The sequence below is a fragment of the Salvelinus fontinalis genome, chromosome 3 (assembly GCF_029448725.1).
Source record: "Salvelinus fontinalis isolate EN_2023a chromosome 3, ASM2944872v1, whole genome shotgun sequence".
Taxonomy (NCBI): Eukaryota; Metazoa; Chordata; class Actinopteri; order Salmoniformes; family Salmonidae; genus Salvelinus; species Salvelinus fontinalis.
This window is the reverse complement of record NC_074667.1, coordinates 29244062-29270670: the sequence shown is the minus strand read 5'-3', so window position 1 is coordinate 29270670 and position 26609 is coordinate 29244062. Positions and strand designations below refer to the sequence as shown.

At 44.4% G+C, this 26609-nt stretch overlaps 1 protein-coding gene across 19 annotated transcripts in view; it reads left to right on the top strand.

Moving 5' to 3' along the window:
* LOC129843275 (pleckstrin homology domain-containing family A member 6-like) overlaps positions 1 to 26609 on the top strand; it is a 169372-nt gene that overhangs the window by 84574 nt on the left and 58189 nt on the right. For 15 of the 19 annotated variants that reach the window (XM_055911945.1, XM_055911939.1, XM_055911970.1 and 12 more), the window contains 5 exons: positions 1388 to 1471; positions 11637 to 11787; positions 11992 to 12096; positions 12690 to 12762; positions 21319 to 21419. In XM_055911945.1, the coding sequence (XP_055767920.1) occupies positions 11653 to 11787; positions 11992 to 12096; positions 12690 to 12762; positions 21319 to 21419 (414 nt within the window). In that variant the 5' untranslated portion in view covers positions 1388 to 1471; positions 11637 to 11652. Of the gene's footprint in view, positions 1 to 1387; positions 1472 to 11636; positions 11788 to 11991; positions 12097 to 12689; positions 12763 to 20572; positions 21196 to 21318; positions 21420 to 26609 lie in introns of those variants that run through there. The other 4 variants (XM_055912057.1, XM_055912061.1, XM_055912038.1 and 1 more) reach the window with 4 other exon arrangements.

Genomic DNA, 26609 nt, shown 5'->3' with positions numbered 1-26609 from the left:
AAAAATGGTTCTCCTATTGGGACAGCCGAAGAACCCTTTTGGAACCCTTTTGGAACCCTTTTCTCCCAAGAGTATAGTATATCTATAGGGAAGAAGGTTCCTATAAACATCTTTCTGACTTCAGGCCTTTCCTCCTGTCCTAACAATCTTACCATCCCCTCCTTTGATAAGGCCCTGATGTCTGCAGTCTTTCTTTCAGACTAGCATCAGGGGAATTCCACAGTCAGCTTTGAGCACACTCCTGTATGTTTTGTAAATCCGCTTAAGAAACAGTCCCTGAGATCAAAAGTTTTACACTGTTATCTTTCACTATGCAAAGCACTGTCAGTTTAACTCCCGTAATTGTACGTCTATGTGTACACGATGTGTGTGTGAGCATGTATGTTTTGTCTGTGTATGCATGTGTGATGTGAGTGTGCATAGGTATGCATGTAAGTATCTTCATGACTGTACATGACCGGGTGATTAGAGGTTTACATGTGTTTGTGTCAGTGGTGGCTGGTGGGCAGAGATAAAGGAGAACAGGTTCATTGTAATGGCTAGGATGGAATAAATTAAATTGTGCAATAATTGTCTTGAGTATCTTTCCATCCATTCCAGTCCCACCGTTACGATGAGCCTGTCCTCCTAAATCTACGCCCTCTAGCCTCCTCTGGTTTGTGTTGATGTCAGCGAACCAGGTTGTGTTTGTAATGAATCCAGTCTACAGTGGGGTTGATCAGATGGATTATTGAATATAGTCTAGTATAGCTCTGGTGAGGAGAAGGGGAGGCAGGGTACCACACTGCACCACTCCACCTATAAAACCACAGCTATTTACGACTGGTTAGATTACACTGTGCAGCAGAAACAGGAAAGAGGTGCACACACCAGCCCTTGCCTCGGTCCACAGCGGGTGTAGAATCAATAGCAGGGAAGGGACACCGACACACAGATCACAGAAACACTTGTACATCCAGACAAACAGAGAAAGCCACACCACACCACTCCAGGCATGGACTTATTCCCTATATAGTCTGTCCAACTGAGTGCAGACATAATGTTTTAGCATGCTGTCTGATGGACAGAGGAGCTGAGGGAGAACTCATATTGTGGTGTCATCTCGATCATCTTGACCATCGTATTGGGGGAGGTGGTTGAATAGGACCCTGATTGACCACGATGTCATGTTGACCACTCACCACACACTGATTCTGGATCAGTAACTAATCCCCTCTGTTGATAATGAAACTGTTCTGGTTGCTGAGGTGCTGTGTTGCTGCTGTGATGTCAGGGATCAACAGATCAGCCATCGATCAGCTGCGCTCATCATGTCTGACAGCTTGACAGCATGGATCTCCACCATAATGCCCTTCTCTCTTTCTTTTTCTCCTCTCCTCCTCTCCAGCCAAAATGACCCGAGCGGACCAGCTGGACATCCAGTGATCCAGATCCAGCTGAAAGAGACCGGACCGATTCACACCTACATAACGTGAGTGGAACATTAATCTTACTTTTAATACAACCTTACCCTGAGTAAACCTGGACCACTACATGATTACCTGACGTGTGTACAAGCCAATTAAAATCTTATTATAAACTAATCTTAACCTTAAAGGGATAGTTTGAGATTTTGGCAATTCTACTTACCCCGAGTCAGATAGTCTGGATACCATTTTTATGTCTGCGTGTATTTTTAAGGACATTGAAGGTCGTTTCCGGAGCACTTGCTAACTTTTGTTAGCGCAATGAATGGAAGTCTATGGGATCAGCTAGCATTAGGGCAATAAGAGTAGAAAAAGTAGAAATAAGGGCTTACTGTCCAAATCTCGGACTATCCCTTTAAACCAACATAACCCTAATCAGACAGATACACACATATTTGACAAGAGTACAATCCAAACTCAACCTTAATCCAACTTTACCCTAACGTAAACCGAACCGATACACACATACCGGAGTCCTGACGTGACTACCCCCCAATCGTAACCTTAATACAACCTTATTTAGTGTTGCTGTATTCAGAAGAATGAACAAAACATCCCATTCACTCAGCTTTACAGCCGACCTGACACTATAGCCTGGCACCAGACAAGAGAACACTTGAGACACATCATTGTGTCATGCACACAGACGAATGGGCTGTGATATAGGAGAGGAAGAGACAGTGTGTGTGTGTGAGAGAGGGTACACTCTTAGAAGAAATGGTTCCAAAAGGGTTCCCCCGGCTTTCACCATAGAAGAACCGTTTTTGTTTCCAGGTAGAATCCTTTTTGGTTTAAGGGAAAACTCTTTTGGGTTGGTTCTACCTGGAAACAAAATGGGTTCTTCAAAGGGTTCTCCTATTGGGATTGCCAAAGAACCATTTTAGGTTCTAGATAGCGCCTTTTGGAGAGAGATGGAATATAGTAGCAGGTTTTCACTGAGTCCCTTTGATCACACCTGTCACTATGAGGTTTGTCACACTGTCTCTACACAGGAATGCACAGTGGTGGAAAAAGTACCCAAATGTCATACTTGAGTATCTTATTAATAGAAAATTACTCAAGTAAAAAGGAAAGTCACCCAGTAAAATACTACTTGAGTAAATGTCTAAATGTACTTGGTTTTAAATATACTTAAGTATCTCAACTAAATGTAATTGCTAATGAACTCAGCGGAAAAAATAAACGTCCTCTCACTGTCAAGTGCGTTTATTTTCAGCAAACTTAACGTGTGTAAGTATTTGTATGAACATAACAAGATTCAACAACTGAGACATAAAATGAACAAGTTCCACAGACATGTGACTAACATAAATGGAATAATGTGTCAAAAGGGGGGGTCAAAATCAAAAGTAACAGTCAGTATGTGGTGTGGCCACCAGCTGCATTAAGTACTGCAGTGCATCTCCTCCTCATGGACTGCACCAGATATGCCAGTTCTTTCTGTGAGATGTTACCCCACTCTTCCACCAAAGCACTTGCAAGTTTCTGGACATTTCTGGGGGGAATGGCCCTAGCCCTCATCCTCCGATGAAACAGGTCCCAGACATGCTCAATGGGATTGAGATTCGGGCCTTCGCTGGCCATGGCAGAACACTGACATTCCTGTCTTGCAGGAAATCACACACAGAAGGAGCAATATGGCTGGTGGCATTGTCATGCTGGAGGGTCATGTCAGGATGAGCCGGCAGGAAGCGTATCACATGAGGGAGGAGGATGTATTTATTCCCTGTAACGCACAGCGTTGAGATTGCCTGCAATGACAACAAGCTCAGTCCGATGAAGCTGTGACACACCGCCCCAGACCATGACAGACCCTCCACCTCCAAAACGATCCCGCTCCAGAGTACAGGACTCGGTGTAACGCTCATTCCTTCGACGATAAACGCGAATCCGACCATCACCCCTGGTGAGACAAAACCGCAACCTTTCACTGAAGAGCACTGTTTGCCAGTCTTGTCTGGTCCAGCAACGGTGGGTTTGTGCCCATAGGCGACATTGTTGCCGGTGATGTCTGGTGAGGACCTGCCTTACAACAGGCCTACAAGCCCTCAGTCCAGCCTCTCTTAGCCTATTGCAGACAGTCTGAGCGCTGATGGAGGGATTGTGCGTTCCTGGTGTAACTCGGGCAGTTGTTGTTGCCATCCTGTACCTGTCCCACAGGTGTGATGTTCGGATGTACCAATCCTGTGCAGGTGTTGTTACACGTGGTCTGCCACTGCTAGGACGATCAGCTGTCCGTCCTGTCTCCCTGTAGCTCTGTCCTAGGTGTCTCACAGTACGGACATTGCAATTTATTTCACTGGCCACATCTGCAGTCCTCATGTCTCCTTGCAGCATGCCTACGGCACGTTCACGCAGATGAGCAGGGATCCTGGGCATCTTTCTTATGGTGTTTTTCAGAGTCAGTAGAAAGGCCTCTTTAGTGTCCTAAGTTTTCATAACTGTGACCTTAATTGCCTACCGTATGCAAGCTGTTAGTGTCTTAACGACCGTTCCACAGGTACATTGAACAAGCATGGGCAACAGTGTTTAAACCCTTTACAATGAAGATCTGTGAAGGTATTTGTATTTTTACGAATTATCTTTGAAAGACAGGGTCCTGAAAAATGGACATTGCTTTTTTTGCTGAGTTTATATACTTAAGTATTTAGGGATGACCAGGGATGTTCTCTTGATAAGTGCATGAATTTGACAATTTTCCTGTCCTACTAGCCATTCAAAATGTAACGAGTACTTTTGTGTGCCAGGGAAAATGTATGGAGGAAAAAGTACATTATTTTATTTTGGAATGTAATGAAGTAAAAGTAAAAGTAGTCAAAAATATAAATTGTAAAGTACAGAGATCCCCAAAAAATTACTTAAGTAGTACTTTAAAGTATTTTTACTTAAGTACTTTACACCACTGGGAATAGACAGTGCAATTGTTACAGGAAAGCACTTGAGCTGATGTGGCCCAGCAATCTACTCATATGCAGAGAACTGGGGTCTGCTTACTGTCAAACTGTGTGTGTGCGTTCTGGTTACCCGGGCTTATCCAAAAAGCTGGCACAAGAAAAGACATTAAGGACCATGACATTGAGACCTACACCCCCCATCCCCCTGCTCATACCCCCCACACACACTCACAAAACACTTCATACACTCACACATTGCAACACTGTTTTGCTGCTAGCATATGGGATCCAGGCTCCTATTGGATTTTGAGGGTGGTATTATAACATTTATACCAATAATTATACATTCCTGTCAGAAAGATAAATGCCCTGGTGGTGTTAAGACAATACACCCACCCCCTTCGTATTCTGTTTCTCCACCACAATCAATTCTGTATCGAGCTGATGATGCATTGGACATTAATAAGATATGATGGTGCCAGTAAAGAGGCAGGGTTTTACAGCAAGTTATTGTTCAAAGCTACAATATAAAATTCTGTAGCTAAACGTTACAATGGGGATATTTACAATATTCAGTATTTACCTTCAGTTTGATAGGGGAGTTGATGGCACTCTTTTACAGCAAAAACCTGAGGAGTAGCTGAAGTGGAAGGGGAATGATTAAATGATTGAACTGGAAGTAGGGTTAGGTTGGAAACGTAGTCAGGATACTGCAGTGTGAACCCCTCTACTCTCATGTTAATTGTGTTGGAATCTGGGTGAGGAGGGGTGCTGTGGGATTATTTTAAATACTCACACTTGGCGAAAAGGGCCAATATCAGGGGATAACTTTATCGCTATATATCTGGATATGTGACATTTTATTTGATCAAAGGAGTAGACATGCTCTAGATACACATGTTATCACGTTTCCGGTAAGACCCAAATGCAGACTGTGTTGAAGTAACAATGTTTAGTAGAGCAACAGGTGCAGGCAAACGACAGGTCAAGGCAGGCAGGTGTTGATAATCCAGAGTAGTGGGGCAAAGGTACAGGACGGCAGGCAGGCTCAGGGTCAGGTCAGCCAGAGGTCGGTAATCTAGCTGAGAGAAAACACCAGTTGACTTGACAAACAAGACAAACTGGCCGCAGACAAACAGAGACCACAGGTATAAGTACCCAAGGGATAATGGGGAAGATGGGCGACACCTGGAGGGGGGTGGAGACAAGCACAAGGACAGGTGAAACAGATCAGGGCGTGACAGTACCCCCCTCTAGGGACGCCACCTGCCGTCCTACTTGGATGCATACCTGGTTGAGCGGGGTGTCAGCATTGGAATTCAGGGATGAGGCCTGGGTCCAGGATGTCTCTCACTGAGACCCAGCACCTCTCCTCCGGGCCATAACCCTCCCAGTCAACCAGGTACTGGAATCCCCTGCCACGCGGTCGAACCTTCACGAGACGTCTCACCTTGTACTCCGGTTGGCCATTGATGAGACGGGAGAGAGGGGTGGGCCTGGAAACAGGAGACAAAGGGCTGTGAGACATGGGTTTATATCTAGACACATGAAAAGTAGAACGTATACGGAGGGTATGGGGCAACAGAGGATGAACAGCAGAGGGGCTAATGATTTTGGAGCAGGAGGGAAAGGTCCGGGCCTTACTGTCCGGCTTCCGGGAGTGTAGCCGTGGGGCTATAGTGGTGTGCCAGCGCATCCAGCTTAACATCCTTGGGTACCGGTCGGTGCTGCGGAAGCGAAGTGGCCCGGGCCTTATTGAACCCCTCCCGGAGGTCCTGGTACTCCGCGGGAATGGCGGAGAGGTTCGGGGCAATTTCCACGGCGCTGCTACCAACCGGGTTACTGAGGGGCTGGGAGGTTGCCATCGTGGTAGGGTGCCTCGTAGGCAACCCACGGAATTGGGTGCGTCCAACGCTAGGTCGTGACGTTCGGCCACGTCCTGGAACCATTCCATCAGACCGCGAAGCAACTCCTCGTGCTTACCAATGGTGGCTCCTTGGGTGGAAATGGCATTGCGGAGCTGGTCCAAGTCTGCTGGGTCAGTCATGGCCAGTTCGTACTATCATGTTTCAGGTAAGACCCAAATGCAGACTGTGTTGAAGTAACAATGTTTATTACAGCAACAGGGGCAGGCAAACGACAGGTCAAGGCAGGCAGGGGTCAATAATCCAGAGTAGTGGGGCAAAGGTACAGGACGGCAGGCAGGCTCAGGGGCAGGCAGGCAAGGGTCAAAACCAGGAGGGCGAGAAAAAGAGAGACTGGGAAAAGCAGGAGCTGAGACAAAATGCTGGCCACAGACATAAGTACCCAATGGGGAAGATGAGCAACACCTGGAGTGGGGACAAGCAAAACAGATTAGGGCATGACACATGTCCTTAATTGTTTTACTTGTACCTTTATTTAACTAGCTAGGCAAGTCAGTTAAGAACACATTCTTATTTTCAATTACAGCCTAGGAACAGTGGGTTAACTGGCTTGATTTGTACCTTGTCAGCTCGGGGATTTGAACTTGCAACCATTCGGTTGTTAGTTCAACGCTCTAACCACTAGGCTACCCTGCCACCCCAATTGTATATTTTGAGGTAGAATATTCTCCTTAATGGGACAGTTTCTACATACATACGTCTATTCCAGACTCCCTGCTGCCGTATGAGTCCAGGGAGATATCTAGGGTGAGATCCCTACAAGACACGCCCCTGATGCGCGTGCACCTGCTTATAAATGTTTTTACTATTTTAACTCCGGAAAAGGTATGTCTCAACATGCTGACATATCTAAGCCTTTATACTAAGGCATGAACATATCCATGTATTTTAAGAAATGTATAATTTCTGTAGTCATTACCTGATCTTTATGGATCCGTATAAAAAAAAGAATAATCATAATTTCAATAGATATACTTACATGATATGTAATATTCATCCTCGTATGTCTGATCGAGAATTGGCTAAATCCAACGACTGATCAATGTCCAGCGGCCAAATGATTTGACCTGTTCAGGAGCCGAAAATCATTGTGCTTCTTCACATAAAGGTGACATAACTGAGCACACATGTGCACCATGTTGAGTAGTAGGCTACAAGGCACGGGAAAGTAAACAAACGTCATATTTAAACCGAAGCACATCTCTGCTATGTCTGTTTAAAAAAATGCAGCAGAGCAAATCAAGAGCTCCAATCAGAACACGTTTTCTGTAAAGATGCAAACGCCAATCTTTGCTGAAAAATGCATTTTATTTATTTACTGGAAAATAACAGTTGCATACTCTCAACACCCCTGCCTGCCCTGTTTGTGATGGATGATGGATGTGATCGAAATCTAATCAAATCAAATGTTATTGGTCACGTACACATGGTTAGCAGATGTTATTGTGAGTGTAGCGAAATGCTTGTGCTTCTAGTTGCGACAGTGCAGCAATTTCAACAAGTAATCTAACAATTTCACAAAAACGACCTAATACGTGCAAATCTAACTAAACGGATGGAATAAGAATATGTACATATAGATATATGGATGAGCAATGACCGAGCAGCATAGGCAAGATGCAATAGATGGTATAAAATACAGTATACACATATGGGATGAGTAATGCAAGATATGTAAAACATCATTATTAAAGTGCTAATGTGGCATTAATAAAGTGACTAGAGATCAATTAGTTAGAGTGACCAATGATTTCAAGTCTGTATGTAGGCAGCAGCCTCTCTGTGTTAGTGATGGCTGTTTAACAGTCTGATGGCCTTGAGATAGAAGCTATTTTTCAGTCTCTAGGTCCCAGTTTTGTGATCAACCACCTCTTTTCAATCTTATGCTGCAAAATTTGAAATTGTGTTTTTTACGTTGGATAAAAGGACAGACTCAGAGCTACAAAATGATATATCGTAAACGGCAGTTGAAAAGTAATTCTGCTTTGAGAAAATGGCCCTTGAATATTTTGGTACACCTACTGGAGAACTCTCGAGCTGGCAAGGTAAAAATCTAACGTTTTCCCCCTGAACAAGACAGTTAACCCACTGTTCCTAGGCCGTCATTAAAAATAATAATTTGTTCTTAGCTGACTTGCCTAGTTAAATAAAGGTCAAATATAAACCAACTAGGCTCGTAATTGAACAGTTGTATTCATTTTTACAGATGGCATACACGTTTGTTATTAAGGCACATGAAAGTTCACATGTTCCAGAAGGCATTTCCCCCCCAAAAGACATACAGTACAAATAAAATGAAATAAATAAACGTAAATAAAATCTCCTGTGAAGTAGTGACCTGTGACACCGGCCTAGCTTCCTGAAACGGGTCACATATTTTTCCATCTGATCAGCACCGCTGCCCTCAATGGCCACACAGTTCATCGCCAACTAACAAGTGAGATGATTACTGCACAAGTTTTTTTTAAATTGCACATACAGTTCACGTACATTCAAATACAGTGCCATTATGCAATTATATTGACAATACATCACCCAACTCCCCACTCCCTCATCATCCTCTCCACTTCTTCATCCTCCCTACTCCCTCTCCAAACAGTATGTTGTGAAATATGTCTCGTTCCGTTATGACGTTTGCAAGGTATGTTCAATATTACAATACAACATTACAAGTAACATAATAACTGATGCGCTCCACAACGAATCCACAAGTGGGCAGAGCTATGCAGGACAAGTTAATGCACAGGCCAATGCAATGGTCATGATAAGGCCAAGGCAGCTGGTCATGGCTAGAAGGAATCCAGCTTTAGTCAAATTAACATCGGATTTGACTTTCCGTAGCAGGTTCGGAGAATGAACGTAGCAGGTTAGGAGAATGAGGTTAAGGTTGGGAATAGGGTTAGGTTTAGCTTAAATTCAAATTCTACTTTGATGTTAATTTGACAAAGCTGCATTCCTTCGAGCCATGACCAGGCCAACTTCAAAGGATACATAAGCTAATATTTCTTTGACACCATTAGCATTAGCATTGTTTTACAAAACGAATGGAAACATTTAACAACATAAGCACAATTGAGTATAACACCATAAAGATGATGAAATCAGTACCTCTAGGAATACACACAGAATACATTATGCTCCATACATAAATATGGTGTGCTACAGTATAAATACACTACATGACCAAAATGATGTGGACACCTGCTCGTCAAAAATCTCATTGCAAAATCATGAGCATTAATATGGAGTTGGTCCCCACTTTGCTGCTACAACAGCCTCCACTCTTCTGGGAAGGCTTTCCAGTAGATGCTGGAACATTGCTGCGAGGACTTGCTTCCATTTATCCACAAGAGCATTAGTGAGGTCGGGCACTGATGTTGGGCAATTAGGCCTGGCTCGCAGTCAGGGTTCCAATTCATCCCAAAGGTGTTCGATGGGATTGATATCAGGGCTCTGTGCAGGCTTGTCAAGTTCTTCCACACCGATCTTGACAAGCCATTTCTGTATGGACCCCGCTTTGTGCACGGGGACATTGTCATGCTGAAACAGGAAAGGGCCTTCCTCAAACTGTTGCCACAAAGATGGAAGATCAGAATCATCTAGAATGTCATTGTATGCTGTAGCGTTAAGATTTCCCTTCACTGGAACTAAGGAGCCTGAACCATGAAAAATAGCGCCAGATCATTATTCCTCCTCCACCAAACTTTACAGTTGGCACTATGCATTGGGGCAGGTAGCGTTCTCCTGGCATCCGCCAAACACAGATTCATCTGTCGGACTGCCAGATGGGGAAGCTTGACTCATCACTCCAGAGAACATGTTTCCACTGCTCCAGAGTCCAATGGCAACGAGCTTTACACCACACCACCCCAGCCGACGCTTGGCATTGCGCATGGTGACCTTAGGCTTGTGTGCAGCTGTTCGGCCATGGAAACCCATTTAATGAATCCCCCGACGAACAGTTCTTGTGCTGGCGTTGCTTCCAGAGGCAGTTTTGAACTCAGTAGTGATTGTTGCATCCGAGGGCAAATGATTTTTTACGCGCTTCAGCACTCGGCAATCCCGTTCCGTGAGCTTGTGTGGCCTACCACTTCATTGAAGGCAGAAGTCGGGAGGTTGAAGTACAAAAGGTGATGAGCCATCATCAGCAAATGAGCTGATCAAGGTATCAAGCTCATTGAGAAACTCTCCAAGGGCAGCTGGTGGGCGATAGATGACAACAACATTAAGCTTGAGTGGACAAGTGACAGTGACCGCATGGAATTCAAATGAGGAGATGGACAGGTGAATGAGGGAGAAACAAGGATATCTCCACTTGACATAAATGAGCAGCCCTGTGCCATCATCAAGATGACCAGATGCTCTCCAACTATAAGGGAATACTTAGTCAGATTAAGAGAGAGCACCTGGAGTATATGATTTCTGTATATGTTGTTGTTTTTGTGACTTTTTCTGTGCATCAGAGCTTCCGGTTTGTTTGTGTCTGCATCATGTGCATGGGCATATTTATGTACAGATGCTATTAAAAAGGAATCACACGTTAGCATTTGCTAACCTTGCTTATGCAAATAATCATGCTCTGCTCCCAATTACTGTTCTTCCAAAGCCTACTGGACCAGAGAAAATGAGGGGATGGGGAGAAAGTGAGATACAGGAAAAGAGAAAGATGGAGTAAGAGAATGTGATTGAGGAAGAAAGAGGTCAAGATCATGCACAATAGAGATAGAAAGAGAGATGGGGCTATAGAGAGAGAGAGAGAGAGACAGAGGGGGAAGCTGGAGGAAGGAAAATGAACCGAGAGAGGAACAGAGGGCAGGATTGGAGGTGAGTAAAAGAGATAGATAGAAAGAGAGAGAAAAAGGGAGGAGATAGTACAATTCATCGCTCCTGCTCGTCAGTGGATCAATATCTAACAGGGTGGGCAGAGCAGGACTTGGCGAGGCAGGGAGAGACAGAGCATGCCTTTATAGAGACATCAATAACTGGATCAGTGAACACACAACACAGGGCTCGGCAGGAGCAGAGAAGGAGCAGAGGAAAGGAGAGAAGTCTTAGTCATTCTCTCTCTCTCTCTCTCTCTCTCTCTCTCTCTCTCTCTCTCTCTCTCTCTCTCTCTCTCTCTCTCTCTCTCTCTCTCTCTCTCTCTCTCTCTCTCTCTCTCTCTCTCTCTCTCTCTCTCTCTCTCTCTCTCTCTCTCTCTCTCTCTCTTCTCTTCACTCTAAAAGCATTTGAGCATCAAGGGTCATTTTTGACACTCCAACCTTAACCAGGCGGTCTCAAAGATAATGTGTTATTAACGTTGAGTGTATAAGTTACTGAATCTATCTCTCTGTCTCTGTCTCTCTGTGTAGGAGCTGTGATTTGGAGATGAATGGGAATGTAGGAGTTGGAGGACCTGTGAGTTCACCCAGCGACATTAACTGCAACTCCAACAGCACCACCATGGTATCAGACCTATCCTCCCCAGAGTCTCAGACCCAGTCCCAGCCCTTCACACCACGGGTCAGTACACACACACACACACACCCACGTACACGCAAGCATGCACGCAGGCAAGCACACCCGCACACACATGCACACACCGTTACACCTCACTACACCACACACCACATCATGGTTTTATGACAGATGCAGTGATGCAGAGAGGTCCATTTTGTTCTCTCATCTTCCCTCTCCCCCTCTCTCCTTCCCTCATTTCCTCTCCAGGCATCTCGTACTCCAAAGAAAGCTGCTACGTTTGGGAAGCGTTCTAACTCCATGAGGAGGAACCCTAAAGCTGTAGTAGCTAAGCAGGGCTGGCTATACAAACAGGTAATTCAGCTCTGTACACTATTCTGCATCAGCAGGATGCACTTTCCTTTATGCCTAGTGGTTTTAAGGGTTTTACGCTCGGTTTCTGTATAAGAACTTTGTGGTCAACTGCTGATGTAAAAAGGGCTCTATAAATAAATATGAGTCAAATGCCCCATAATGCCCCATAATGCCCCATAATGCCCCATAATGCCCCATAATACCCCATAAACATCTCATAACTAGGACCAGATATCCTCTTCTTCCAGTATTGCCATTCTTCTCTACATTTTTCAGTTCAATATTTCCTCGTCTCTCCCATTTGTTTTGATCCATTATGTCCCAGACCGTTACTTTGTTTTGGTCCAGTGTCGCTTTCCCTCTCGCGCTGTTTAGGTCTCATTGCATTTGTCTTCCTGTCTTTTACATAGCGCGGTATTTCTCACACTGTTTCAGTCCAGTTTTTGTGTCCCCCCCTGAAGTTATTTGGTCCAGTCTAAACTGTTTGTGTCTAATCTCCATTTCACTGTGTGTTTTTAGTCAGCTTGTCAGTGTCTCCCTTTAGGCCAGTCCAACCCATCTCAATATGTGTTTTTCTCTCTGTCTCCCTGTAGGCCAGCAGTGGAGTGAAACAGTGGAACAAGCGATGGTTTGTCCTGACTGACCGATGCCTGTTCTACTACAAAGGTAGGTTACTGTCATAGTATTGCCTTCTTTCTTTAAGTTCTCTTTTCTTCTTTTGATAACCCATCGCCACCCTTCGTTGGAGGACATCTTTATCGTTCCGCTTTATTCTACTGCATTTCATTGTATGCTTTAGTCAGAAAGGGTTTTCCTTCGTTCTTGACACACTTTCTCTTCTCTTGTCTTCTTTTGTGTTTGTGTGGTAGTGTGCTATGTTGTTTTGTCAGCAGGTAGAATTCACAGTAACTGACAGATCCGGTTGTTCAACCATGTTTTGGCTACGTCCCAATATACTCCATCTTGTTTTCAGTCAGACAGACAGTTTTTTTTGTGTGGACGAGATTGGTCAACCTTGTCCAACAATATCTGCAAAGCAGAAAGGCATCCACAAATACAGTTGAAGTCGGACGTTTACATACACTATAGCCAAATACATTTAAACTCAGTTTTTCACAATTCCTGACATTTATTCCTAGTAAAAATTCCCTGTCTTAGGTCAGTTAGGATCACCACTTTATTTTAAGAATGTGAAATGTCAGAATAATAGTAGAGAGAATGATTTATTTCAGCTTTATTTCTTTCATCACAATCCCAGTGGGTCAGTAGTTTACATACACTCAATTAGTATTTGGTAGTATTGCCTTTAAATTGTTTAACTTGGGTCAAATGTTTCGGGTAGCCTTCCACAAGCTTCCCACAATAAGCTTTGGCCCATTCCTCCTGAAAGAGCTGGTGTAACAGAGTCAGGTTTGTAGGCTCGCACACACTTTTTCAGTTCTGCCCACACATTTTCGAAAGGATTGAGTTCAGGGCTTTGTGATGGCCACTACAGTACCTTGACTTTGTTGTCCTTAAGCCATTTTGCCACAACTTTGAAGGTATGCTTGGTGTCATTGTCCATTTGGAAGACCCATTTGTGACCAAGCTTTAACTTCCTGAATGATGTCATGAGATGTTGCTTCAATATATCCACATAATTTTCCTGCTTCATGATGCCTATTATTTTGTGAAGTGCACCAATCCCTCCTGCAGCAAAGGACGCCCACATCATGATGCTGCCACCCCCGTGCTTCACGGTTGGGATGGTGTTCTTCAGCTTGCAAGCCTCCCCAATCTTCCTCCAAACATAATGATGGTCATTATGGCCAAACAGTTCTATTTTGTTCCATCAGACCAGAGGACATTTCTCCAAAAACTATGATCTTTTTCCCATGTGCAATTGCAAACCGTAGTCTGGCTTTTTTAGGGCGGTTTTGGAGCAGTGGCTTCTTCCTTGCTGAGCGGCTTTTCAGGTTATGTCGATATAGGACTCGTTTTACTGAGGATATAGATGCTTTGGTACCTGTTTGCTCCAGCATCTTCACAATGTCCTTTGCTGTTGTTCTGGGATTGATTTGAACATTTTGCACCAAAGTAAATTAATCTCTAGGAGACAGAACGCGACTCCTTCCTGAGCGGTATGACGGCTGCGTGGTCCCATGGTGTTTATACTTGCGTACTATTGATTGTACGATGAACGTGGTACCTTCAGTTGTTTGGAAATTGCTCCCGAGGATGAACCAGACTTATAAAGGTCAACAATTTTTTTTCTGAGGTGTTGGCAATTTTTTTTTGATTTTCCAATGATGTCAAGCAAAGAGGCACTGAGTTTGAAGGTTGGTATTGAAATCCATCCACAGGTCCACCTCCAATTGACTCAAATTATGTAAATTAGCCTAAGCTTCTAAAGCCATGACATAATTTTCTGGAATTTTCCAAGCTGTTTAAAGGCACAGTCAACTTAGTGTATGTAAATGTCTGACCCACTTGAATTGTGATACAGTGAATTATAAGTGAAATAATCTGTCTGTAAACAACACAACAATGACTTGTGTCATGCACAAAGTAGATGTCCTAACTGACTTGCAAAAAAACGATAACAAGAAATTTGTGGAGTGGTTGGAAAATGGGTTTTAATGACTCCAACCAAAGTGTATTTAAACTTCCGACTTCAACTCTACATACATGGGGTTGACTTAACTAAATATTTACAGTCATATTTTACAGTATGTATACATTTTCTATGTAACCTTTATTTGATCCAGGAAGTTCCACAGAGGCATGGGTAGCGTCTCAGCTGGCATTGTATTCCCTACATAGAGCCCTTTTAAACAGAGCCCCTCGTGGCTAGAATCTGTTTTTCAATGGAAACCTGGCCAAGACACCTCACTACACCTGCTACCTCTGTCTCTCTCTCAGAGTCCTACTCTGGGATTTGTTTGGTTGTATCTGCTTTGGAAACTGGAAAGCTTTGTTCCCTCCTTGGCTTGGTTGTCATGTCATAGGCTGGTGGCACATTTAAAACGGTGACATTGTTTGTGTTTTTTAGCTACAGTACATGATGTAATGTCAGTGTGTTCTGTTGGCAGAGTGGAGGGCTGTGGGTCTGGTGCACGTCACCACTATGTCAGTAGGACTGTTGACTTGTTCAAGGTGCTTTAATACCACACGGTGTCTCTACTCTCCTCCATGCCAAGTCCCCGAATCTTTGTGGTCTTCATCTGTCATCCTCTGAGCCACAGCCAGGAGTGGAAAATAAACAATGTGGCATTTGAATATGTCACACGGCTTGAGGTATCTTCTTAGAGTTTGATGTACGAGCTACAGTAAGTGTGTGTGGGTTTATGTGTGGCTCTGTGTACATATAGAAGTGTGAGAGGGTCATTGTGGTATGTGGTGAGAAATGTTTTACAAAAGACTTGAGTACGTTGGGCTATGTCAACAATCTATAGAGATTGATATTTAACGCACGCACACACACACACACACACACGCAGACACGCACATGCGTGTGCATATATGCACGTGCACACATACACACATACACACACACGCACACACCTTATACAGCACAGTCTCTCCATCAGGGCAGCATTGAAGGTGACTCACATCGACTGCACACTCCTCCAGAAGACGGAATTCTGAGAGTGGTGAGGTTGTCTCTTTCTCTTAATGTGACAGATGTTCAGTCTGTCATTCCCGCTGGTCCACCTGCAGCCCTCTGCTACCCATACAACCCACGGCCAGGGAGAATGACGACTCACAAGATGAAGAAGAAAGAAGATGATAATTGTCTTTCCCCCCCCTTCCCCTCTCTTTCTCTCTCTCTACTCTCTAAGTGCCTGACCTTCAGGTCCTGTTTGCCATATATGAAGGGAAAGGGGATGCCAAGTTAGTTGCACAACCGAATGCATGGAATTGAAATGTGTCTTCAGCATTTAACCCAACCCCTCTGATAGCAGAATAGACAACAGTCCTTCTCCAGCACCAAAAAGTGTCATGACATTCACTCTTGTAGCCTGAATTAATGGATGCAGTTTGCTGACAAATGTAACTTTTTTGTCAAAAGAAAAGTTGGGACACCTGAAAAGGGGCTGAAATATGGAACACAAAAACAGCGGTGTCTGTCCTGAGCTCATCGAGCTGTTTCAAGTTCGGTAGCGGGCTGGACCCAGTTGATAATGTTGCAAGATAGAAAGGCAGACTGGCAGAGTAGAGAGATTAACGCGATTGAAAGACCCTGAAATAACTGTCACTGGTTTAAACCTTGAGAGGCGGGGGTGCTTGTTTAATTTGGAATAAGCTTTTATTTTAATATTTACCACTGTAGAAGTACAAAGTACCATTTTAAACTAATTAATCGATAATTAGAGAGGGAGGCGGCTAATGTAAAATCAGCTGTGTGTGTGTGTGTGTGTGTGTGTGTGTGTGTGTGTGTGTGTGGGTGTGGGTGTGGGTGTGGGTGTGGGTGTGGGTGTGGGTGTGTGAGTTACTCTCTTTTCTCGGAAATCATGCACACAATGTATAATTGGACCAAATATTTAAGAACAGGTCATCATTTCATGGAGTATATGAATGAAGAAACCACAGAGAAAAAGTGATAAGCAAGTTAGGTAAAAAAAAAAAAAAGATTTTCACCAAGTCAAATGAATTTATTGAGATAGAGGTTTCATGATGCTTGTATCTAAACCGAAGTTGATAATTTGAAGATTGTTTTGTACTTGTACACCAGTTGGGGTCTCTATAAGCTACAATATGAGGTCCTAAACCTAGCATGAAAGTGCATCCTTGTAGCTGTGTGGGATAATATAGTCCAAATGTTTGCCTTGGGGTAAGTTGAGCCCATCGTTGAGCCAATGGCAAGTTGAGCAAATTGAAGTGTTTTCTTCCAAGGCGTAATGCAAGGCTTTATCGCTGGGATATGAAGTAACAACAAGGTCTGGCTTATTTTAAAAGTGTTAAGAAAAGTACACATTGTTTGTTAGGTGTTAAGCCTGTGTTAAAATATGCTTAAAATGCTTAAAAGACAAAAAGCGATTGTGATTGTGTTGAAATGTGTTTTAAAAAAGGTAGTGTATTATTTCATTCAGTACAAAAATGTGTGAGCAGCTTAACTTACCCTGTCCCGCGGCTCAACTTACCCTGTCCCGCGGCTCAACTTACCCCGTCCCGCGGCTCAACTTACCCCGTCCCGCGGCTCAACTTACCCCGTCCCGCGGCTCAACTTACCCCGTCCCGCGGCTCAACTTACCCTGTCCCGCGGCTCAACTTACCCTGTCCCGCGGCTCAACTTACCCTGTCCCGCGGCTCAACTTACCCTGTCCCGCGGCTCAACTTACCCTGTCCCGCGGCTCAACTTACCCTGTCCCGCGGCTCAACTTACCCTGTCCCGCGGCTCAACTTACCCTGTCCCGCGGCTCCACTACCCTGTCCCGCGGCTCAACTTACCCTGTCCCGCGGCTCAACTTACCCTGTCCCGCGGCTCAACTTACCCCGTCCCGCGGCTCAACTTACCCCGTCCCGCGGCTCAACTTACCCTGTCCCGCGGCTCAACGTACCCTGTCCCGCGGCTCAACTTACCCTGTCCCGCGGCTCAACTTACCCTGTCCCGCGGCTCAACTTACCCTGTCCCGCGGCTCAACTTACCCTGTCCCGCGGCTCAACTTACCCTGTCCCGCGGCTCAACTTACCCCGTCCCGCGGCTCAACTTACCCTGTCCCGTGGCTCAACTTACCCCACACCCCACAACTTTTTTTGGACAAGCTATGTTTTCAAAACTGTAATGTTTACATGAATTCTGATTATTTCCAGGGATACACAACATCCTGAAATATACACCAAGTGTACAAAACATTAGGAACAGCTTCCTAATATTGTGTTGTTTCCCCTTTTGCCCTCAGAACAGCCTCAATATGCCGGGGTATGAACTACAAGGTGTTGAACGTGTTCCACAGGATGCTGGTCCTTGTTGACTCCAACGCTTCCCACAGTTGTGTCAAGTTGGCTGGATGTCCTTTGGGTGATGGACCATTCTTGATACACACCTGTGTCAAGATCTGCAGCGTTGCAGTTCTTGACACACTCAAATCGTTGCGTCTGGCACCTAGTACCATACCCCGGTTCAAAGGCACTTACATATTTTGTCTTGAATTGCACAAGTACACAATCCATGTCTCAATTTTCTCAATGCTTAAAAAAAAATCGTCTTTCACCTGTCTCCTCCACTTCATCTACACTGATTGAAGGTAGCATCAATAAGAGGTCATAGCTTTATCCTGGATTCACCGGGTCAGTCTGTCATGGAAAGAACAGGTGTTCCTAATGTTTTGTATACTCAGTGTATGTACGTATCTTTTTTAGAAATAATATTATATTTCCCTTAACGGAGGGATGCTGAAGGTAAAACATGTCTCAACTTACCCCACTCTACCCTATTGCAACCACTCAAACACACATCTTCCTAGTCCTGAGAGAGAGTGAACTCCAGGTTCTTTGGGTTCAAAGTGATTTTGTCGGCGAATCTACCAGTATTCTGTGAGCTACAGGATGCAACTAGGGGTTTAATACCCAGTTTCCCCTGTAGTTAACCTGGAATTGCTCCTTTTATAAAACACTCCACTCCATTCCCTATCCCGTACACAGAGATGCAAATCCAACCTCAATAAGGACGTATTGAAAGCAAAGCAGAGAAATGAAATGATAAGAATAGAACCGAACAATCAGAAAACGCCCCCACAGGAATTGGAGCTTTGCAGCTTCTAAGAATCTTTCATATTGAAATGTTCCGGTTGTTCTGTGATTCAATAGCTCAGTGTGAAGCGACGGCCAAATTCACGTCGAGCAATATTCACAAACTGGCCCCAGGGCCCCGCTTGCTTTTCTATAATTTCTCCATTTCCTTTTCTTTCCTTTTCTTCCCCCTTTCTCTCCTTCTGGTCACAGTGATTCCTCTCTCTGGATTTCACACACGTCTGATGGGATGTTTTCGTCTCCCTCCCTTTTCTCCCAGCTGTGTCCTGGAAAAAAGAGAGGGAGGAAGGGAGCATGTCTGACTGTGCGATTTACTGCCACGATCACCATGCCAGCAAGGAGAGAGGGGCAAAAAGATGCTACGGTCTTTTGTTGTTGGGACTTGGGGGTGACATTGTCAAAGCATGTAGGCTGTCCTGCCCAGGGGGGGTGGAGTAGTTGCTCTATACATTTAGATTAGGAGTGTGTATCCAAGGACCCAGTTCTTGTAAGTGCTCAGCCAGGGATTCAAACTAGCAACTTTGCAGCTACAGTTCTGCAGCTCTAACTTCTAGCCTACATACCACGCCCATCTCCAAAGTATCATAAAACATCCCAAATATCCAATTCCCAACAGAGCAAAATACCTCACTGCCTAATGCCATCCACCCACCGCCACACACACACACACGCGAGCGCACACACACGCACACGCACACGCACACACACACACACACACACACACACACACACACACACACACACACACACACACACACACACACACACACACACACACACACACACACACACACACACATACACACGCACACACACGCACACACACACACAAAAGGTGAGGCCGTGTGTGTGGTGTCAAACAAGAGTCAGACGGCCCTTAAATGAGTCAGAATGAGGTGACATTTCACAGTCATTGTAGGCAACTTGCTTCTTCGAACTGTTTGTGCTAGCATGAGTGTCTTCAGAAGTGTGTGTTTTCAGAGGTGTGTTTGCTGTGTGTTTTGCCTCTCCTAGCGTCTCTGTGTCTCTGGATGGGCACGGCGTTTGTTGGTGAACACTGAGAAGCTCTGCCACAGGTTTCACAATCACAACTTTGTTTCTTCTCACCAGTCTTCTCCTTAGGATTATCTTGAGACGACTTTGAAAGGCTGTTTGGCAATAAATCACATTGTTTCTTATTACATCCGTTATTAATGTGCGACTATGTTTGTATGATGCAGTATATTTAATACAACTTGATAGCCTATATAAGATATTTCAGTTGTAGGGTAGAACTGTTTGAGAATGAACAGATTTTTGCAAATACAGGACAAAGATACAGGTCAAGTTTGAATTTGTTTGAGAGAAAGAGGAGTGGCTATTTACCTGTCTGTGTGTTGCAGAAAACCCTGCTCTCTGATTGGTGGAGAGAGGGCAGGTACAGTTAGCTTAAGGCCAGTATTCAGGATTCCAGCAACACTGAGTCACATGGGCTGATTGCTATCACACACACACACACACACACACACACACACACACACACACACACACACACACACACACACACACACACACACACACACACACACACACACACACACACACACACACACACATACACGCACACACACACACGCACGCACACACACGCACACACACGCGCACACACACACAGCAAATAGTACTGTATGATTGCACAAACACAGCTCCCCCTCCCCCATCCCTCCTCTGTCTCTCCCTCCTCCCTCTCTTTCTCTATTTCGCTCTCTCTCAAACACACGTGTGCTCTGCAACAGAGGAAGGCTCTTACATCTACGCAGTACAGCTCTGCTTAGAGAGATAGAGCGAGAGAGGGATCAGCCCGAGAGAGAGAGAGAGAGAGAGAACGAGAGAAGGATCAGCCGAGAGAGAGAGCAAGAGAGCCAGGCAGAGCGAGAAAGAGGGAGCGAGAGAGAGAGATAGAGGGAACGAGGGAGAGAGAGAGGAGGGCAGCAGCTACTACTGTGGACTCCCTGTCAGCCTCATCGCCAGCCCTCGAAATTGTCATCATCTGCTCCATTATTTAATCAGGTGCCGCTCTCGCACTCCTCTTTCTTCCCCAGCGCTCCGCTCCTTTAAAAAAAAAAATATCTGACCGCCGTTGGATTTTACGCGAGTGTGTGTGTGTGTGAGAGAGAGAGAGAGAGTGTGTGTGAGAGTGTGTCACTTGTCACTGGACTTCTGGACCAAAATTGATATTTCCCCTACAGTGGGACGTGGGTGTTGTTCCAGGGATGTTCAATGGTAGTGCTCACTAAGCCAGCTACAGCTGCAGCTACCACTAGAGGAGTTTGCAAACTGCGACACCAGACTGTGCGTTTACTATTCACCCCTCTTTACTTACTGTAGGTGTGGACCCTTTCTGTTATAATAGATCTCTCTCGTGTTTTTTTCAAAGATGTGATTTTTTGGTTGATTTTTGATCCCAATCTTTATTCTTTCTCTCTCTTTTTTCCTCTTCCTCCTATCCAGACGAGAAGGAGGAAGGAGTGTTGGGAAGTCTTCCTCTGCTCAGCTTTCGGATCGGAGAAGTGCAGGTGTTGGATAACATCAGCCGCAAGCACGCCTTTAAGGTCAGTACCCTCTAGGGCTAAGGATGATGATGATGACGATGATGATGATGATGATGATGATGATGACGATGATGGTGATTATGATGACAATGATGGTGATGATGATGACAATGATGGTGATTATGATGACAATGATGGTGATTATGATGACAATGATGGTGATTATGATGACAATGATGGTGATTATGATGACAATGATGGTGATTACGATGACAATGACGATGAAGCAATGTTACGATGATGAAGCCATATTTTTGGGGGACTTCTTGAGTTTCAAAGAGGTGGGGGATAACATTTGGGGCAGGTGGTCAGTGAGGCGAGAGGGAGAATGACCTTAAGGAGAGTGAATATTGGGTGGTTTGAGAGGATACAGTAGCTAAACAAGTACAATGAGTACTGAGTGTACAAATCGTTAGGCACATGACATAGCTGATTAATGTCACCTGTTAAATCCACTCCAGTCAGTTTAGATAAAAGTGAAGAACGCATGTTGAAGAAGGATTTTTTTTTGCCTTGAGACAGTTGAGACATGGATTGTGTACGTGTGCCATTCAGAGGGTGAATGGGCAAGACAACATATTTAAGTGCCTTTGAACGGGATATGGTAGTAGGTGCCAGGTGCACCGGTTTGAGTGTGTCAAGAACTGCAATGTTGCTGGGTTTTTTACGCTCAACATTTCCCCGTGTTTATCAAGAATGGTCCACCACCCAAAGGACATCCAGCCAACTTGACACAACTGTGGGAAGCATTGGAGTCAACATTGGCCAGCATCCCTGTGGAACGCTTTTGACACCATGTAGAGTCCATGCCCTGACGAATTGAGGCCGTTCTGAGGGCAAAAATGGATGCTACTCAATATTAGGAACATGTTCCTAACGTTTTGTACACTTAGTCTATATGATGGTCACCCTGGACAGAGAGAGCAGAAGTGATATTGGGGCCATTGAAATACTCTTTCCAGGATTCGGGGTGATGTTTTTCGGGGGGGTTAGATGCTGGGGGGGACATGTGATCGCCACTCATACAACCCAGTGACAAGCAGTGACATCAGGGGACAATGGGGGATAGTGGGGAATAAGCAGAGATGTCTGGCAGCATGTCAAAACCAAACGCCTATGTTTACTGTGTGTTGGTGTGTGTGCACGCCCGTGTGTACATGCACATGCATGTGTGTGTGATGAGAGAGAGAGAGAGTGCGAGTGTGTGTTTGCTCACACTGTACTTTGCACCGAAGTGCTCATGAATAAATAGAACGGTGAAAGCGAGGGAGACAAACACAAACGGCATGAGAGAGAGAGAGAGAGGGAGACAGAGTGAAAGAGAGAAGGAGAGAAAGAGAAGGGGAAGGAGAGAGAGTGTCCTGTCACAGTGTGTTCCTCCCCGGTCTTCCAGGCAGTAGCTGAGGGATGGTCAGGAGAGAACAGTCTTACATAAACCCCTACCTAGCACCACGTCACAATATCAGCGTGATATATAATATCACGTTCATTCATGTGATTTATTTAACACAGCCAAGGCATGTTAATCACCATCTCAGAATTTGGCACTGCAGTACCAGCTGAAGCTATTTCCCAACATAGTCCCTGTCAGTAGACGTAGAGTATGTCACAAATCAACAAATCCTCTCTAGTACCATAAACGAAAAGGATTCCAGATGTATCGCCATAAAAGCGCAATCGTTGTCAAGCTAGAACGCATCTTTGGATTTACAAACAAACTGTCTGTTTCAGAAAAGGTGACGCAATACCGTTTTGCAATATTCCACAATTAGTTAAATCTCTTCTTGAAATATTTGGATTACCTGGTCTCATTTGTGTTCGGTGGTTAAGACAATGTGTGGGTTGTACAGTACGTGTATTGCAGTGTTTCTTTGTTGATAGCGTTGCTGTATGCCATTGGTTGTTGCCCCAGCGTCTCTGTGTGTCGGTGTTGATACGAGACCTGTTGTGACAGCAGCGGTGACATGGCATTTGCCTGACAGTTCTACGAAGCAGTAGACTATGTACTGTATACCAGCAGCTGGCGGGTTCAGCCCGTTACACTGGCTCCTCTGTAGACTTTCATATGTCTATGTGCATGGTTTCAAAGGCAAATAGCAGTAGAAGAAGAAACAGGCAAAAGAAAGACATGTACCTTTTCACAAGTGATTTCCAAATATCTCTAACGGTCGCCCCAGCATGAGCTGCACGTGATGTCAGAATGCACCCACTGTTCCTAAATGGGATTGTTACGCAACAGAAAAAGTTCAACACCAGTACATGTTTCAATGACATGTGTCCAAAAGCCTTTCAGAGACAGTACAGGGGACACACAATGTTCTTACTTACTGACACAGTATTCTAGGTAGCCTATTCAGCTGTGTTGTTATGGTGGTGGCGGTGGTGGTGCTGGCCAGTAAAAGGTTATTAGTCTCCTCCCCTCCATGCTGTTATCCTGCTGCCTGGTGTTGATTGTACAGGGAAGAGGTGTGAGCGAGAGACCGTATGAGTCATGAGGATGGAGCAGAGCAGCCAGAGGTTTCCAGAGACCTTTAGTCTTCCTGGTATTTACAGTGGGGACTGGAACTGGAAGTGATGCGTAGGTCTGCAAAATGCTGTTCGTGGTTATGGTGTTATAACACTGACGTTTCAGGATCTGGCGCTCCCTGTTGAAACAACGTCGACCAAGAACATGCTTTTTTTTTTTTGACGTTGAAGACCTTCTTGTGCTTTAGTGTTTCGTTGTGGTTCGTCTTGTAATGTTTCAGGGAGGTGACTCTCATTATTAGCTAGGTATTCGGGGTTGGACAGTACATTGGGTTATTAATATACTGTTTGGCACAATGTATAAGTATAGGAGAGTGTGAGGCCAGGTATGCAGGTCTACGTGTTGTGTGGGAGACAGACAGACAGTACAGGTATGTCATGGTGTTTGCGTGTTCTCAGTACTAATACAGGGTGGTGCTCTGGTCTGATTTTGTTCTGGCTGTTGTTAGCGGAGGGAGGCGAGATTTTGTTTCTGGGCTGGCCCCTCTCGTCTTGTCTGGTGGGGCCCCTCTGGGCTGAGGAGGGGAGGAGACGGGACAGGATGGAAGTCGAGTTTGAGCACGCTCCTGGAGCCTCGGGCTGGGATTCCTGTAGAACTCCTTCTTTATGACACCTGTCATTTCAAAAAGAGACCAATGAGAGAGAGGTAGGGTGCGGGGTGAGAGGGGAGAGGGGAGTGGAGACTCTAAACTACATTTTCACCTTTGATTATAAGATGACGTTTCAGAGGTGGACTGCTTTGACTTTACTTTTCACTACCGACACACTTTCTTTTTCATGAAGGCATAAATGCTTCATTAAATGCTTCATGGAAATTGTGTAAGCTCTAACACTTTGGATATGAGCCAGGACTGTTGTTTTGCTGTGAGCTCCAAACCGAGAGAGCAGCCTGGGTCTGTTGTTCCAACTTGATCGTACCTGCAGGTTCTCTCAGTACAGGCTGAGGTAACAGAAACAGAGGTGTAGTTGGAACCTGGAATATACCTTATTTATGATCGGGGTCACCCAGCCATTAGAAAACTATCTACAGTATCTTGGTTCATCCCTTTCTGACCACACTTGGTTCAACCCTGCATGGTTTAGACTTGTAAAAGGCTATAATGTCTAACAGACACCTCTCAGCTCACAGCCTTTTTCAAAGCAGCCTTTTCCCTCCCTTGAATTGAAGTAAATTATTAAACGGGAACACTTGGCCGGGGTGTGGTGTGTGTGTACGGTGTGTATGACTAGTTAACTAGTGTCTTAAGACTGAGTTACAGCTAGATGTGTATTTGTTTGTGTGTGGTTTTTCTTGGGCTTCTTATGTGAAGGTTGTATAATATACAGTACTTGCTTTATCTTGTTGCCACCAGTGAGGCTGCATTACGTTCTCGTGTGTGTGGTGAGTGTGTGTGTGTGTTTGTGTATGAGACCATACTTGCACACCCCCAGGGAGTGCACTAGTTATTCAACCCCATGGTGAGAGTAAATCTCATGGTCCATACCACCTTCACTCAGAGGGGTGTCACATGAGTGTGAGATATTCCCATGTCAAATATTCTCACGGATGATGCATTCTGCCGTGGAAGTGCTAACGTGTCTATGTGTTACGGGAGGGAGAGAGACACACAATCTCTCAGTCAATCTCTTGTAATATTTACAATGCCTTCAGAATGTATTCCCACCTCTTTAATACCTCTTTAATATCCAAATTTTCTTGTGTTACAGCCTGATTTTAAAATTGATTAAATTGTGTTGTTGTGTCACTGATCTACACAGAATATCCCATAATGTCAAAGTGGAATTTTGTTGGTTGAATTTTTGACAAATTAATACAAAATGTCAAGCTGAAATGTCTTGATGTCAATAAGTATTCAACCTCTTTGTTATGGCAAGCCTAAATAAGTTTGGGAAGTAAAAATGTCCTGATCAATTCACATAATAAGTTGCATGGACTCATTAAGTATTTAATAATAGTGGTTAGCATGATTTTTGACTGACTACCCCATCTCTGTACCCTACACATGTTTGGGGTAAATCCAATACAACACATCACTGAATACCACTGTTCATATTTTCAAGCATGGAGGTGGCTGCATCATATTATGGGTATGCTTGTCATCGGCAAGGACTAGGGAGTTTCTTAGGATAAAAAGAAACGGAATACAGCTATACGCAAAGGCACAGATAGGAAAACTTGGTTCAGTCTGTTTTCCAACAGATACTGGGAAACAAAAACACGAGGCAAACTCTACACTGGAGTTACTTACCAAGATGACATTAAATGCTCCTTAGTGGCCACGTCACCGTTTTGACTTATATCGGCTTGAGAATCAATGGCAAGACTTGAAAATGGCTGCCTAGCAATGATCAACAATCAACTTGACAGAGCTTGAAGAATTTTGAAAAAAATTATGGGCGAAAAATGTACAATCCAGGTTTGCAAAGCACTTAGAGACTTACCCAAAAATACTCACAGCTGTAATCACTGCCAAAGGTGCGTCTACAAAGTATTGACTCAGGGGTGTGAATACTTATGTAAATAAGATATTTCTGTATTTATTTAAAAAAAAAAGATATATGTATATTCCCCTTTCTCTAATCACTATTATTTATTTGTGACTTTTATTGTTGATTTTATTATCTCAGTGGCCTTGTCATTTTACTAAAGCTTGAGCGAGAGAG